We start from the raw sequence: 17,080 nt of genomic DNA, 5'->3' as shown, positions 1-17,080 counted from the left end.
AACTAATTATATATGATTATTTTTTCATGTAGTGCTTTTATAGTAACACAACGGAAAGCTAAAATTGGCATGGTACTTAATTCATTAACTCTATAATTTATTTATCTTGAGTTATAACTTCATTTCCAATATATATAAAGTTTGAAATATTAAACATATATAAATATGACACTTATATATCAAACTTGTAACCAATTAGAAAACGTTTCTAGTAACATACGATCCATAAATATGACACTTAAACGCATTGCAGTAATTATATGGTTGGTTGGTACATATATTAATGTACTTCTCTAGATTAATTAAATAAATTATAAATTGCTAAGGGTGAGAATGAGATGTTGGTAAATATCTAACATGAGTATATTTAAAACATATGCAGTCATACTATATACTTATAATTAATTAAGTTTGCAATACATACATTGTATTAGTATTAGTATTATATATATATGATGTGGAACATCAAAAACGTTTAACTGTATATGTATTCTTTCTCGTCCATAGCTAGTGCACGTTTATAGATTTGTTGTCATTTAATTCACTTTATAATCCCTTTTTTTTTTTTCAATTTCTACGCCAAATATATGTAGTTTCTTAAAAACCAATCCAGTCCAATGCAAAAGCAGCATCAGATTTGCGTAAAATCCACTTGATTGCTTCACCTTCCTCAAGCTCTCTTTCTTTCTTTCTCTCTCCATAACTTGAATTCTAAGTATTATTTAGTCCTCATCCCTTTAAATGATCAAATTTTATTCTTCATTTTTTCCAATCATACAATTACATAGGGAATTGAAGAGACTCTTTCTCCCTCACACCTTATCATGCCCGAATCATTCTGCTGAGGATCACGCTAGCTAGCGGCTTACTTTAACCTTTTTCCTGTGGGCTACCGTGTCGTAAGTCCTCTGGCTTCCACTGTGTGTTTGTCTGAAATGAGACGCCATTCTTGTTGTCTCAAGCAAAAGTTAAGGAAAGGTTTATGGTCCCCTGAAGAAGATGAGAAATTGTTTAATTACATAACAAGATTCGGGGTTGGTTGCTGGAGTTCAGTGCCTAAGCTCGCTGGTGCGTTTTAGTTTCATTATCACTCACGCATGCACATTTTATATCTCTACTTCATTTCTTGAATTTTCAATATTCCAGGGGATTTAAAAAAAGAAAACAAAAATTCAAAGGTTTTTGGTTTTTGTTATGCAGGTTTGCAGAGGTGTGGAAAGAGTTGTAGATTGAGATGGATAAACTACTTGAGACCTGACCTTAAAAGAGGAATGTTTTCACAACAAGAGGAAGATCTCATAATCAGTCTTCATGAAGTTCTAGGCAACAGGTAACTACTACTACTACTAATATTTATTGGCCAGAACAGGAATTAAGTTTTTATCTGATAAACAAACTAACGGGTGGAAATGGGCTCTGATTGCTTTTTATTCGAATGATTTTGTGTATGGTCCGGATTGCAGGTGGGCTCAAATTGCAGCACAGTTACCAGGAAGAACAGATAATGAGATCAAGAATTTCTGGAACTCCTGTTTGAAGAAGAAACTAATGAAGCAAGGGATTGACCCGACCACCCACAAGCCGCTAAGCAATGTTGAAGTGAAAGAAGAAAACAAGTGTACAGATACGGTAGCATTACAGATACCACAGTCTAAAGGACTCTCTAGTACTGTATCATCCTTCGCAGCTCATGAGCCAACATTTCTTGTCAGTGATTCAAGTTACTATGGCAATGGATTGACAGAAGCTTCAAGAGAGCAGTTTATTAACAAGCAAGTCTATGATCCTTTGTCTTATATTGATTTGCAGGCGGGGACTGGTCCAAGTGGTTATAATTCCAATCTTATGCCACAATTTCACCCAAGTGTTAGGCCTTTTGATCAGAAGCATTTTGAGACAAATTCCAGTTTCACCTTTACTTCAATGCCAAGTTTAACTAATTTTGATCACGGAAACAAGTCCGGAACAGACTACTTTTCTGATAATTCAGCTTCGAGAATAAGTACTTCTTTCCTCCTGAATGAGGCAAAGGAAAGTTCTAGCAACAGCTCAAATATCAGCAGTTACACAGGGTTCCAGATGAACAATATGGTGGAAAATGGAGTTTTCTCGTGGGATACTGAATACAAGTTGGACTCCATGTTTCAGTTTCAGGTCAACGGTATCAAGTCCGAGGAATTGAAACCAAGTTCATGGCAAGAAGGGCATCTTCACAACCACAATTCGGTAGATTTCAGTACCTATCCGTTAACGTCGCTGTCAGAAGATCTAACAGCAGAAAATTTTGATGTCTTCCAGCAGATATGAACAGAACTGTAAATTCATTTTTTTCACCTCTTTAAACCAATACACACAGATGTTGATAGTACAGGACGACTTGAACTGAAATGGTTTGGAGATGAGTCTTTACCCTTTTTTTTTTATTTTCCTTTGGGTATTTTTTTAATAACCGGGTAAATGATTTAGCTCTTCTCTCTCGATCGGGAGAATTTTTTATCTGTATTCTTCTTCTATTGTGCATTATTCTTTGTTTTTTTTTTTCCCCTTTTTCCTCCTGTATTTGTTTTGAGAACAGTTGCAATAATGTTCTTAACAAGAGCGAACAAATTTTAATTTCTGGTCCTAAGCTTTACATGGTGTCTAACTAATTATCATTATTATATGCAGTTATGGCGCTATTTTCATGCCTGTCTTTTTCTTGCTTAAGCTAAACCCTCTCTAAGAGCAGACAAATTTGATCCGAACCCACAATCCATATATACCAAATACATCCAGTAGTCTTTTCTGATCTAAATTTAACATCAGAACAAATTATGTTTCGTTTTATCATTATTTTTAAAATAGCATGAGATATAGAATGTGTATATAATTAGATAGGTGGGGTATGTTTAGATTGCGACATTTGGATGCTTTGGCAGAAAATAATTTATATAATTAGATTATCTTGGCCTATACATTCGTATCTGAGATGCTGATTTCCTAGCTAGCGTATATGAATTTGATCCAGCTGCAGGCTCTCCAGATAGGCCCCCATGCACTGCGACTGTGATTCCCTCCAAAAGCAGGAATTGGCTCGCTGGCCTCTCTATTATTAGAGAGAGAGAGAGAGAGAGAATTAAGAGCCCCAGCCGCCATGGTTATGCAGGACACCTTTTGGAATATATAATAGATGGTCCAAAATTTTTCTATCATCTATGGTTCCAAAGCTTTCGGAATATTTGTTCATGCTGCTATACAAGGATTGCTGTTAACTCCATCTAAAGCTAAATGTTGCAGTAATTACAGCATTGATCTTATAAAAATAGATTCGAAGAGAGATATATATTATGTAGTACCGATGGATGAATAAAACTAAATCTCCTCCTTCCTTCAGCAATACGCTTTTTTGCCCTTCGACCTTCCTTGAGGTTGAAACTGAAGAGGCTTGAAGGGAGAAAAGAAACAGAATTCTATTGCTTTTCTTTTGTTTTTTCAAGACTAATGAACCAAATTAACGGTTTTACATCAGATGTTGTTGGTACCTAATTTGACATAACAACTAGTGGGACGTTGCAAATCAAGGATCTGACTTGATTTACGCCTAAGATACTGAAAATATACAGTCAATCTATCTTTTATTCCGCCAAGCTTGATCGGAAATTTACATTGATCAGGGCCGACAATCGCACCCATTAAATAAGTTCACCATTCTATAATTTGAAAGCAATCTTTCAATTTTAATGCAATGAGAAACAGAAAACTCTGTCGATGGTCCCCAAACCACAAAAAGAAATTAAAAAAAAATTCTAAACCATGACAAATTCATTATGGGTTCATTTCAAATATGTAAATATATAATAATATATTTTTGAAGCTGCCCACATAATTGTTTTTCTTGCATGGCCATGAGACTACAGAAATGCTTTGTTGAATGACCTTATCTGTAGTATGGTATATCTTTTACATTTTTTCCACCGACATCCCTTTACTTCATCAAATACTGTTGTTTGAGATGACCCACCGAAAGAATCGACCAGGAAGTTTGTGCAGCTCAAATTTGGATGTGAAAGATTGCAACGACCGATAATTATAAACAAAATTCATAACATTCCAGGGGTGTATCCTAATGCAATTGCAACCATTAGAACGAAGGCTAACTCCATTAATTAATAATTAATGCTGGCCGGCCGTCTCAAGAATCTGATCATGATCTTTACCAAACATCTAGTGAACATATAATATATATACATATGAGGAAAGATCAACTTACAAATTACATAATTTTTTAAACTCTTAAAGTTAAATAAGTGGAATATTATTCTATATATATTTTTATATATTATATATTCATACTAATAAAACCTTTTAGTGGAAATTACATGGATTCAAATAGGTCCTAAACAAATATATCCCATCCCGGTTAAACAACCTTTTGTTTTTCTGATTAATAATTAATGTTACTGTCTCAAATCTGAATCACAAGCTTGCCTGCCTGACCAAAAAGGTTGTTCTACAAGCTACATTCTTCGAATATAGAAATTAGCATACAAGTTTCTCTAATTAATTTTGAACTTTTGCTAGCTTCTATCAATTGTCTTTCTTTCATATGCATAATTGCATATGCATCAGCTGAAAGTGACTTGGAGTAAGCATCTATATTCAATATCATACAAATGTCATACTCCCTTTTGTCCCATTTTGTGTTTATATATTTGATTTTTTTTTTTCAAACCAACTCAATTTTAGTTATTATTTTTAAAAATATTATATTGAATTAAAATTTTATAAAATATGTTTTAAAAAATTTGAAACTTAAATTTTATAAATCTTAATTTAAGAGATTTTTTAGTTTAATGAATTTATTAAAAATAATAGTTAAACTAGGATTCGTTTAATAAAAATAATAAAAATAAATAAATATAATAGGACGGAAGAAGCATTTACAACTTGATATTGCAAAAGTAAAAGGTATTAATTGACAAAATATTTCAGAATCCATGTATGCCGAGATCCAAAGAGATTAGCCTTTTGAATTCAAAAAAGGGGAAATGATCACTGCAAACAAAGAAAGGAAAAAGTTCATTTTTGTGGTTTTTTTACCATATAGGAGGGGGGAAAAGATTTAGAAAGGAAAAAGAGAGTTTGAGGTACTATATATATATATGCTCACTGCTCAAAGTAACCCTGTCCGACAAATGTCATTGCAATGCTTGACCTAATCATAAGTTTCAAATATGTACCCAGTTGCATATGTAAGTATAACTGCACCGACGAGAGAAATTGTTGGTCAAACTGATCATATAAAATATATATATATATATATATATCAATAATAGAAATATATATACAAGATGTGAAGTGTTCACCAAACCTAATTGTAAAAGCCATGATATATAGAGATACATCCACTCACAAATGCACTAAAACCGTGAAGTTCAAGCATTTCAATCACATTAACACATTCTTTGAACAACTGTTAGGAGTAACTAGTAAATTCTTGGAGCTTTTCCTACAACTAGAAGGGTCCACATAAATTAAACCAGTGATGTCAATTTTTTTAAATAAAATTAAGATAAGAGATCAATTTATACAGTATAAAATTAAAAAAAATTTATATATTTTTGTAACAATTGATTTCAATAAATTTAAAGAATTAAAAATAAATAATAAATACATACATACATATATATATATATATATATACACACTGCAAGACAAGAAATGATCAATTTGTGCAGTATAAAACTAAAATGAAATTTACATATTTTTCTAATAATTGATTTCAACAGATCAAAAGAATAAGATTAAATTATTTTTTATTTTTATTTGTCTCTTTCATTTGATCTATTAAAATCAATTGTTAAAAAAATGTATAAATTTTTTTAATTTTATATTGAATAAGCTAATCACTTATCTTATAAGAAACATAACTATATAATTAGCTAGCAAGCTAGGTACATAACCTTTCCTGTAGATGATTTGTGATTTGCTAGCAAAAATGTTAGGCGAGGTGGAAATTGAAAGGTAAAAATTACAAGCTAGAAATTGTTGTTAACATTGTAGATATCACAATCTTGAGAAGGGCATTTAAATCAGCTATTGACTTTCATCAGATAGAGCCTGCAACTTATAATGAGTACTACTGGTAATAGTAAATAAGATTCCTCAATGGATTAAGTAACAGTAACCATACTCATGCATAAATTAACATATATAAAACATGAAAAGGGAAGGAGGGATTACATAAAAGAAATGAACATTTAAGTATTGCTTTCTTAGTTTTAAAGCTTTGAATGATATATATAGCTAGCTAGCGTCTCATCAAAGATAAGTTACCAAGAATGAAAAAGGTGCTTTTAATGACGAGCATGAAAAAGGTGCTTTCATTAATTGATGTCTCCATCGGCTGCCCCTTTGGTGATTGAAGTTACCAAAAGACTTCTGAGAGTATGTTTCATGATTGTCTGTTTAGTATTAAGATGGATTCCAAATCGCTTTCCAACCACGTATGTTAGTTTGACAAATTAGTTGGTTGGAACTCAAATTTTCATATTACTATATATATTTTTTAGATAACAATCTTTCCGTTCCCAGCTTGCTTGTAACTGAAAATTCCGAAATGAAAATTGTCTCTTTCTCTAGCATTAACAGCAGGTGATAGCTAGTAGGCTAGCATAACTTTCTGTAAAAGAAGAATCTCAAATCTGAATTCTAGAGCTTGAAACAAGCTCAAGCTGTATAAATAATCAAATATTAATTCTGAAATCGTTTTTAGTGGTACAAAACTACATTCAGGCCCTGTAGCATCCGCCCATAATATATAGAAGATACATCTGCCAAATTCACAGCAGCTTATTTATGTTTAAAAAAAAAAAAAAAAGAGATGTCTAGTTAGTCTTTTACAAGGTATTTTACATCTTCCAAGTTCTTGCATTTTTTTCTCAGAGACTGAAGCCAAGGATCTCTATTGGTTTGATGAGATAAATGGAAAGAACTACTCGGCAATTTTGGCAGAAGTAAAGTTGTTGGAGGATGAGAATTTGGGTAGATATATACATAATAATTACCACTCTCTTATTGTTAAACAAAATGAATATAGAAAAAGGGACTCCCGATGTCTGTAGTAGGTTGTTAAGGAAGTAACATATCTCACAAATCGCAATCCTTAGAATGGTAAATAAAATGAACCTAAATCCATAATTCCACAAAATGGAATGGTGCTATCAGGTTTCAAAGTATCATTTCCTTTATTCTTTTTGTACAAATTTTTATACAAAGTACTTTACAATTTAAGGATTAAAAAAATTATAAATGTTATAATTTAAATTTTAAAATTTATTAAATATCATTTTTTGTAATTTTTATGTAAGTATATAAATCTATTGAAATAAATTTCACTAATATCATTCTTTTTATGGGCGGACTGGTGCTCGATTCTTTACATTTGGGCACAGATGAGATGAGTTTTGAATTCAAGATTTTCGACAAGCCCACAATCATTGAATCATTAGGTTGTCCAGTAACGCAACCATGGGTTGACTCATTCGGCTTGTTGGGTTTAGCACAATGGGACCTCCCTTTAAGGTAAAAGTGGACCTTCACTGTCACTGTGTTTAAGTTAAAAGTTCAATTTTTTTTTTTTTTCAAGCAAAGGTAAAAGTTCTATTTAAGGTGGTGGAAAAACTCTTATTATTCAAATTTAGGTCTAATTATGTCTAGGAGACTTGACCGTTTGAGTAACTATTTGTATTTTATTTGTATTTTTTTATTAATGAATGTGTGATTTTATTCATCCAAAAACAGTATAAAAAATTTGGTTTATACAATCATAATTTCTAAAATAAAATAAAGATGAAATAAGTTAATTAAACATGACTCATCAAGATTTCAATTACTACAAAGAGATTGATTAACAGGATTATAAATTAAGTGTTGAATTTCGTGAAGCCTGCAGCAAACAATATCATTGATGAATGAAAAGACGGTTTTAGTACTGTCAGTTTGCTTTCCCAATACTCTTCTATTTCTATCCATCCAAACTCAAAAAATGAGGGCATTCCAAGCAAGTTTAAGAATAGTAGTCAAAAAAGATTAATTTTTTAAACTAGTTTTGATTCAAAAAAAATTCATACCAGTTAATCACTTGCCTTTGAATCCCACACAAATGTAACACAAGTGAATATACATATGAAGAATAGATGGCATCTGGATTCAACTTTCTGAAGATAAAACAAGATTAACACGGATGCCTCAATTGCATAGTCTTTGTTTAGCAGGCAGTTTGTCGAGAATGATCATGAATGAAATAAGAGAATGTATGGGATAATGGTATTTAAACCAAATAACCCTATGCCAATCATTGTGTCTAATTTCATTCCATGTACTGACAGTGCAATATGTATCAACTGAATTCAACCACACTTGTCTTCCATCTTGCATGAAGGTTAACGCAATACTTCGCAATTTTAGTGATTTCTTCCTACTGGGTTAGTAATTGTAGTTGGCAGCACGACACTTTAAATATGTTCAACTCAGAAGGCAGAAAAATGTAGTTTGTGGATAAGACTCAATAAACATGCATGATGCATGTGCCAGTGTCCACGGTGAATAGAATCAGCCAGTTTGACAATATTCATTACCGAGTGTCGAGTGGAAGCATTCATATAATTCATCTGCGTCTTCTCTTCTGTACAGCAGAAAAGGTTTATCAAATAATCGGGTTAGCATAAATCTTTCCTCCTCACCATATATGATTTCTCATAAACATGGAACAAGTAAAATATAGCACATAAATCATCAATATACCAGCCGAACCAAGACTACGTAAAAGAGATACTACTTTATTAATCTTGCTCCATTAAAAATAAACTACCAGTAATCATTAACGAGACACTTGACAAACGTGCATTTCTTTTACAATCAAAGCTAAGATATGTTATTTAAGAAAAGGGATGTAACTAATAGGATTATTCATGGCTCAGAATGGGTTTACCCATGAACTCAACAAAAATACAATCTCATTATCAAAGTATAACAACACCTATCTAAAGTCACAAGGAAAAGCAAATGCTCGAAACAGTCAACGGAAGTAATTCTAGACCATGGAACTAAATCTGGAAACAATTATCAAGCTGCGTCCAATATTTAGCCACAGGGGTTGTCATTGAGAATTCATTTATGTCTTCTATCATTCCTATGGAAAAATAGCCGCACTGTTGGTCCTAAATAATTGTTCAAGTTCTAACTGTATCAGCATCAGCGTATCATATCTGACATAATAAACAATCTTGCAGTGAAAATGAGGTAATGCGCCAAAATATAAGGACATTAAATATCCCAACTTATAAAACACAAAAATTCAGACGCCCAAATCAACAAAAAAATAAACTATCAATACTATTGTTAGACCAATTCCACATCATTTTCCACCAAGACATGGATATAAGAACAGATTAAACAGATAGTATTAGCCTTTCAAAATTAATCATAACTACCTCACACATGACACAACTTCCCATCAGAAATGAAACAAATCAACAAAAGCAAAATAATCCCACCAGCCAGCCAAATACAATGCGTAGTATAACAAAGGAAAAAGACAACTCCATTTCATTTCTAACGAACGTTATGCTGAATAATAACAATAGAAACGAAATCAGTAAACAAGTACATGCCAAATCGAAACTGAAAATTTAGGTACTACCAATAATAACATTAAAAAAATAAAAAAAGACCTTCAATAATTACTGAAAAAGCCTAAGCGGTAAGAAGCACGGCCCCACCAGCGTCCTTTATCTTCTTCTCAGCATTCTTGGAAACAAGCTTAGCTTTAACAACAATAGGCTGATTCTGAGGCAAAACACCCGTGCCCAAAACCTTAAAGTAACCAAACTGAGTAACATCAATCAAAGGAGCAGAGTCCTTGGAAACATTAGACTTGTCTTTAACATCTTGAGGGACCAAAGACCAGAGCCTGTCGATGTTGACGATGGGGCAGTAGAACTTGTTGCGAAGCTTGTGGAAGTAACGCATACCGACCTTTCCAAAATAACCAGGATGATACTTGTCGAAGAGGATTCGGTGATGGTGCATACCTCCGGCATTACCGCGACCTCCAGGGTGCTTCCTGTGCTTCCCGATACGGCCATGCCCTGCGCTCACGTGCCCTCTCTTCTTCATGTTCTTCTTGAAACGGGTGGTCATTTCTGCTTCTGGGAATAAGGGCCCTCGCTAGCCTCTTCGCCAGCAAGAAGTACAATCAGAGGAGTTGCACAACAGGTAGGAATTAGGGTTTTTGTAGAATATATAGACGAGTAAATCTATGAGAATTTACTGGCCTGTCCTTGTAAAATATATAAACAAATCCACCGCCTGGTTTCTCCAGGATGGGGATGGGCTTCATTCTTTCTGATTCTACAGCTCCTTTCGGCTTTGGGCCGTTAGGGACAAAAGTTTCTCGAGGAACTTGTGAATCCAACAGTGTACAGTTTTCATTTGAAATTAGTTATCGTCTCTTCTTTTCTTTTCTCGAAGTTTCGAAATTATCTTATCCTTTTTCTTTTACTCTGAATGGCTCTTAATACTCTTATTTTATATATATATATATATATATATATATATATAACTTATTTATTTACTTTTTGACACTAAACTTCATGAAACATTAATTTTATAGAAAAAAATTGTAATATAAAATATTATATTCAGAATCAGGCAGCACAGCTAAGAGGGAAAGGATGGATTGTCAAAACACCTATGAAGCTATGATAAGGATTTATTAATGATGAGCATCCTGCTAAAAAAAGAGCACATATTTTGCAAGTTCAGATGCAATTGTATTCTCAAAATGATCCTGTTGGTATCTGCACAGCCCTAGTGAGAACGCTACAATTAATATGCCAGACTAAAATTTTTTTCATTCGCTTCCATATGAATCTGTAAAATACTGATTTTTAACGCTCAACAATGTACCCTGCTATTATACATGTATATAAAGTGAAATAAAATCGAAAAACAATCTGAATCCTGAAACATCCTAAACCACAACACCGAGAAAAGTTCCTTCAATAAAAACAAACTCCTAACTACCAAGGCCTCTTTACACCAAGGGGCACAGTATTAGATCCTGATATCAAAGAGCGGTTACCATAACCTCCACGTCCCCTGGAGCGGAAGTTTCCCCCTGAACCTAAAAACCAAAGGAGCAGTCCAGATCATCCAAGAATATACCCAGAAACTCTTATTCACACATTCATTTACTTTTGCCAGCAGGTGTTTAAACACAAAGTATTACCTCCAAAACTGGAAGAGCGTGCCAATGTAGATAATGCAGGAGAGACAACCTGCCCTGCGTCTTGCAGGAGCTTGATAAGGTCCCTAGCATACTTTGCATTTGCCTGCGTGAAGAAGGAAAAAGCAGTTCCCTTAGCCCCTGCACGACCAGTTCTACCAATCCTATGTACATAATCCTCCAGGCTGGAAGGAAAATCATAGTTGATCACACACTTTATGTCCTTCACATCTACAGCAAACAAAGGAAAATTAGAACAAAAGGTGTGCTTAGTTTTAAGACAAAGATAAAAGCTGTGATAAATTTAGGGCTCTAATAAAAGCCAAGTGACTTTTGCAAGCTGGCCATGTAAGCAGGTTTGCTTGAAATAATTTGCTATATAGACAGGCCAAAAATGAAGAGCCAGCTACTCGGTTTGACATTGTCTTAACTCTAGATTAAATGAATATTGAAGGTTACTAAAAACCTTTAAATTGCATGCAACATTCTTTTGCTAAGAAACTCAGTATATTAAGAACCCTAAAAAATTTCAAAAACTCCCTTATCCCTGCACCCTAAGATCCAAATGATCAATATTAAGACAACACATTCATCAGATAAATGTGCCCACCTTAACCTTGCAGGGATAAGGAGCTGCTTTACCACCACCATTTCCGAATCCAATCAAGGAATCTAAGCAAATGTGAGTCAACCAGGCCGCCACAATAAACCAGCTCCATAACCGTGGATGGGCAAAACTAACTTCAAGTTCAACCATGTTACTTAGACACTTGACTAAAGGGGCCATGCCAATTCAGGCAATTCAAGCAGGTAAATACAACTACACATAAGAGAGCTTTCTAATTTTTCTTTTCCCCCAACCTAAAATAAATAAATCTAACTTTTCAAACAAAGGAACAGAGAAGCATGAGTTTTGCATGGTACAACCCTCCAAATTATAGATCACCACCTTAGCTGTCTAAGCAAACTATGCTCCTTGTGTCCCTGTAACATGAGCTGTAAGCATAAGATAGTAGCCAATTATCTACTATCTTAGGGGACATCTAGTGAATATGAGAAACCAGTATGCCTCTCAATCCAACTCATAATTCCCTTGAAGTGGAGGATCATGCTTATCAGTTAGAAAATATATGTTCACAGATTTGTAATGCACATCATGACACCTCCTTTGCACCCAAGCCATCAGGAAACTGGAAAGCAGCCGGCAGACTCGCTTATCTTCACCATTCAAGACCTACATGAATATACTAAGACTCCTAACACACAGTGATCCTACCAAGACCTCGTGCAGCCACATCAGTGGCAGTCATTATAGGACTTCTGCCACTCTTAAATTCAGCCAGGACCCAATCCCTTTCAGTCTGGTTTTTATCACCATGGATAGACAGGGCAGGCCATCCATCCATTCTCAGCTGCCTAGTAACTTGGTCACATCCCTTCTTTGTCTCCATGAATATGAGTATTCGATTCCCATCCATCTCTTCCTTCAGCAATTTGATTAGCCTGCGCATAGAGAGGTCAAATATTTAATATCACAATACCAAAGAGAGGTCAATATTTAACATCACAATACCAAATAAAACTTTCCCCCCAAACAAGTTGCAGAAACAAACCTGTTGTACTTTTCCAGCTCTGTTATGACTTCAACAACTTGGTTAATAGACTGGTTTGCTTTCAGATCAGGTGATCCAATGATAACCTAAACATCATAGGAATTTTGGTAACACTGACTAATCATCTAGGCACCTCAAAAAAAAATAAAAATAAAAATAAAAGCGAGAGAGAAGCATAAAAAACGTGTGTGTAAACAATGAAGCCACAACAACTTCATTACAAAACCTTATATGAGTTGCGTAAAAACTGCCTCGCTAAAGATTCAACCTCCCTTGGCCATGTTGCACTCCAATACAACGTTTGTCTATCAGGCCGAATCTGATTATGGATAAAACCAAAATTGTCATATAAAGATCCAAACCATTTTCTTTTGACAGGATTGTAATGCCAAACATTACAAAATGAGATTAGCAGTCTAATAAAACAAGATGACGAGATGAAATTGACTAAAATGCAACAACCTTAGAAACAAAAGATGCCATTTGGTCTAAAGTCTAAACATCAAGAATCACAATTAATTTAAAATATACACCTTTGTTCTGAACTGAACAATGGAAACATTAACGCATGAAAATGTGGCTAACAACATTGCCATTATTATGTGAGCAATGTCTCAATTCAAGAAAATTTAGGGGTAGTCCAAATTGAGGAAAAGATAAGAGAAGGCCATTTGAAATGGTTTGAACATTTGAAACGTAAGCCTGTTTGTGCACCAATTAAGAGAAATGAGCTTCTAGATTTGGGAGAGACCAAAACTTCTAGAGATAGACCACGAAAAATGTAGATGCAAATAATAGGAAATGAAATGAGGGTTAAAAAGTAAATGAAAATGTTGTTTTTGATAGAAATGAATGGCACAAGAAGATTCAAAACTACTACCCAACATGATTCCTTTTTTTGGCCTTTCATATAGCCGACCCCAGAGTTATGAGATATAAGGCTTAGTTTTTTGTTGTTGTTGTTGTTGTTAAGTAATGTCTTTGCTTCATAGGTTTAAACTACCTTTTCTACATCTATATTGCTGAACTATGCAGTCTCTAACATATTTTCAGACTTCAATGCTTATTTGTATTTTTTCTCCAATATACAATGATCATGTAGCAATAAACAAAACTTTGCTAATTTCTACATTGCTAAATCCAGAATAAAGTTATAGCTTCAAACTTAAAAGAAATGATGTACAAATGGGCAACAGACAATAATCCAAAAGAAGACAACTTAGTGACAAATAAAGCTACCTGAGCAACAATTTTTCTTATTTGAGGCTCAAACCCCATATCCAACATTCGATCAGCCTCATCCAGAACAAGGTAAGTCACTCTTTGCAAGTTTGTGTGTTGAGCTTCTAGCATATCTATCAGTCGACCAGGTGTAGCAATTACAATCTCAACACCTAGCATAGGAAAACCTTAAATTCAATACAGGTGTAACCTAAGTGCCATAAAGGTATTCATATTTCACAGAGACAACAAGGAATACCTCTTTTAAGATCCCGAATTTGTGGTCCTTTGGGGGCACCACCATAGATACAAGTACTTCTAATATTAGCACGAGTTGCAAACTTTGCAGCTTCTTCTTGAATTTGAACAGCCAACTCTCTTGTAGGTGCTAATATTAATACAATAGGACCCTCACCATACGCTACTCGATCATAGAAACAAAAAATGAGTGACTGTATTCAAATGAACACTGCAAGTCCGCAACAACCCAAAAGAAACTGATTAATGGTACTAACCTAATCGTGGCTGCGCATTAATATGCACCAATGCTGGCAGTAAATATGCCAGCGTTTTACCAGAACCAGTCTCAGCAATACCAATTAGATCCCTACCCTTTAAAGCCATAGGCCACCCTTGAGCCTGGATTGGCGTAGGCTCAACAAAACCCAATTTAGCAATCACCTCAAGGCAGTAATCTAACACACAATAAAAAATCACATAAATCATATTAACTCAAATTTAGGCTTTAAAAAAAATTGAAAACCAACCAAAATAGAAATACCAGGGAAATTGGCTTCATGGAACATCCTTATCGGTTTTGGAACATCATGTCCTTGAACTGTAATTTCCCGTGTTCTACGGTAAACCATAGCTTCTTGCTCTGTCATTCCTCTAACTGCAGCACTCTCCATATAAAAGTTCTTCTCAAAAGGAACCAAATTTCCAAAATTTTGCCTCGAAAGCGAAACATGATCTAAATCTCCTCTAGACCACCCTCCTTGCCTCCCTCCATAACCCCTCCCGCCATCACCACGGCCACCACGACCACCACCACCTCTGCCGCCAACACCACGAGCAGCTTCACGACCTCTTGCCCCATTACTTCTCCTGTCTCCAACATGAGCATTACCTATACCCCCACCGCGGCCCATCTCGAATCTTCCTGCAGGTGGTTGGATGCTCGAGTACGTATCGAAATTCCCTTGATCTGGGATGGCTACGGGCACTCTTCCCTGAAAAGTCGGCGGCTGCACCGTTGGAGGGCCACCGTAAGAAATGTGTCCACCGCGGGGATAAGAGGTAGCACCAGCAGATAGGACCATTCCCGGACCCATAGGTGGTGGGCCTACCGGAGGTGGTTGGCCCATAAAATCACTGCAAATAATATTTTAAGAAAAAAAGGCAAAATTTTCAATCATCAAATCATAAAACAAAAATTTAATAAAATAATAAATCTTTGCGGGAGGAATTGATCTGAGTGACGGGAGGAAGTACCTGCTACGCTGACGGTAAGATTGGGGGTCGCCGTATCTTCGGTCGTAAGGAGTCATGGGGGCGGAAACAAAGCTTCAAGAAAAAGAGATTTCAAAGGCAAAAAAGGCAACGTCTTTATTCTGAAATTGGTAATACTGGTTTCGGAGAGATGGGAGCAATTGGGAATGTTGAATAGGGATGGAAATATAGGGCCTGGGACTGGGCCATGTCAATGCTTCCATGTTGATTGCTGGGATGGAAAAATATTAGAATTTATACATAGTATTGGGTTTAGATTTGGGAATTCGTGGTCTGGCAGTGGTCCAGTTTGGGTGACATTCACTTTTCAGTTTTAGTTTTAGCCCAACACTACCTGCGCAGCTCAGCTGATTTTGGTCACATCCGCTTACCTCAATTTGCTCAGTTTTTACAAGTCGAGTTTTGTTGTCATGTTAAAAAAGAGTTGAGACATGTATTTTTTTTTAATTTTGTTTTGTGGACACGGGTGTAAGAGTGTAAATAATATATTTATTTTTATAAATATTTGAATATGATTTGAAAAAAATTTAAATTTACTTTAATTATTATTAAGTTAAATTTAAATTTGAGTAATTTGATTTTATCGAATGAATTAAATTTAAATATTTTAATATTTGATTTGAATGCTCTCAAATTTATTTAAATTATTTTATTTTAATTTATATTTTATTAATTTAATTATAATTTTACTCTTAAAATATAAAAAACCTAAAACTAAAGCCCTATATCTATTCTTTTCCTCTTTCACTCTCACACTCTCCCCCTCCCTCCCAAACAGTGCTATCTCCTTCACTCGCTACCCTTCTCCAAATAGAAAGGCTTATCACAAACTATGCTCGAAAAGTTAGTGATAACTTGCAAGAAGCGAAGACACAAATCAATCGCATGTGTTACGATCAAAATCTTATGTCCACAGAAATAATCATTCTTTTTATTAAAATAAGTTATTTCACAGTGAATAAATATCTAATATTTTATAATCTTATATTCATGTTAAACTCTTCTATTTACTATCAATTTGTAGTGAATTGAATGCTTAAAATAGTATAGAGTCGAGACTCTATTTTCGTTACCCTTTCTTAATTTGTCACATTAAAGGTTTTTTTCATATTCGTCTACACGGGATGAGGTTTTGTTAAAGTGGGTTATCCTACATCTAATGAATATTAAATATATTGTAATTTTATATTTAAGTTAGACTTCTTTACTTATTGCTAATTGATAGTGAGTTAAATGCTTAACATTTTTCAGTATCTCTACTCTTTGCTATTTATTTTTAGCTTTTTTAATCTTTTTCTGGGTATTTGTATTTTTTTTGTTTAGCATTTGTAGTATTTGAATCTATTTTTGTGACAAAATATGCTAATAAAATTGTTAAATTGTGGATATCATCTTGCAAGTAGATGGTTATTTAAAATGATGACATATGATTTGATTTTTTTTATTTTTTTTATTTAAATTATTT

General features: G+C 34.3%; 2 protein-coding genes and 1 pseudogene across 6 annotated transcripts; 1 reads left to right on the top strand and 2 right to left on the bottom strand.

The window, feature by feature from the left end:
- The first annotated feature begins 578 nt into the window (after positions 1-578).
- LOC111290165 (transcription factor MYB7-like) lies at positions 579-2,624 on the top strand. Its single transcript, XM_022881524.2, has 3 exons — positions 579-1,068; positions 1,201-1,330; positions 1,464-2,624. The coding sequence occupies exons 1-3, from the start codon at positions 936-938 to the stop codon at positions 2,305-2,307; spliced, it is 1,107 nt and encodes a 368-aa protein (XP_022737259.1). The 5' UTR covers positions 579-935; the 3' UTR covers positions 2,308-2,624.
- Positions 2,625-8,060: 5,436 nt separating this feature from the next.
- Positions 8,061-10,294, bottom strand: LOC149514171 (large ribosomal subunit protein uL15x pseudogene; annotated as a pseudogene). Its single transcript, XR_016329423.1, has 2 exons — positions 9,714-10,294; positions 8,061-8,665 (listed from the first exon to the last, which is right to left on the bottom strand). The product of XR_016329423.1 is annotated as a large ribosomal subunit protein uL15x pseudogene (transcript).
- A 581-nt stretch (positions 10,295-10,875) lies between these two features.
- LOC111285987 (P-loop containing nucleoside triphosphate hydrolases superfamily protein) lies at positions 10,876-15,753 on the bottom strand. Of its 4 annotated transcripts, none has more exons than XR_002689791.2 (10): positions 15,598-15,753; positions 14,885-15,477; positions 14,619-14,798; positions 14,363-14,524; positions 14,122-14,276; positions 13,109-13,201; positions 12,883-12,968; positions 11,880-12,772; positions 11,273-11,500; positions 10,876-11,167 (listed from the first exon to the last, which is right to left on the bottom strand). XR_002689791.2 is itself a non-coding variant. In XM_022875734.2 (10 exons), exons 1-10 carry the CDS (start codon positions 15,651-15,653, stop codon positions 11,064-11,066), a joined length of 1,884 nt encoding a protein of 627 aa, XP_022731469.2. In that variant the 5' UTR covers positions 15,654-15,753; the 3' UTR covers positions 10,876-11,063. The 4 variants fall into 4 exon arrangements, 2 of the variants coding, with proteins under 2 accessions (XP_022731469.2, XP_022731479.2); XR_016329422.1 differs by having other exon boundaries at positions 12,219-12,772; XM_022875734.2 differs by having other exon boundaries at positions 12,546-12,772.
- Between the last annotated feature and the right edge of the window lie 1,327 nt (positions 15,754-17,080).

The sequence above is a fragment of the Durio zibethinus genome, chromosome 17 (assembly GCF_047325235.1).
Source record: "Durio zibethinus cultivar Kanyao isolate XHJ-2024 chromosome 17, ASM4732523v1, whole genome shotgun sequence".
NCBI lineage: Eukaryota > Viridiplantae > Streptophyta > Magnoliopsida > Malvales > Malvaceae > Durio > Durio zibethinus.
The sequence above is the reverse complement of the archived record's forward strand: the minus strand, read 5'-3'. Positions and strand labels throughout refer to the sequence as shown.

Excerpts from the sequence above, each read along its gene's own strand:
- LOC111290165 (XM_022881524.2), top strand. The coding sequence starts at position 936 with ATGAGACGCCATTCTTGTTGTCTCAAGCAAAAGTTAAGGAAAGGTTTA. Across the intron at positions 1,069-1,200 it reads TTCAGTGCCTAAGCTCGCTG|GTTTGCAGAGGTGTGGAAAG; the intron begins GTGCGTTTTAGT and ends TTTGTTATGCAG. Across the intron at positions 1,331-1,463 it reads CATGAAGTTCTAGGCAACAG|GTGGGCTCAAATTGCAGCAC; the intron begins GTAACTACTACT and ends TCCGGATTGCAG.
- LOC111285987 (XM_022875734.2), bottom strand. The coding sequence starts at position 15,653 with ATGACTCCTTACGACCGAAGATACGGCGACCCCCAATCTTACCGTCAG. Across the intron at positions 14,525-14,618 it reads TAATGCGCAGCCACGATTAG|CGTATGGTGAGGGTCCTATT; the intron begins GTTAGTACCATT and ends ATGATCGAGTAG. Across the intron at positions 14,277-14,362 it reads AATTCGGGATCTTAAAAGAG|GTGTTGAGATTGTAATTGCT; the intron begins GTATTCCTTGTT and ends TTCCTATGCTAG.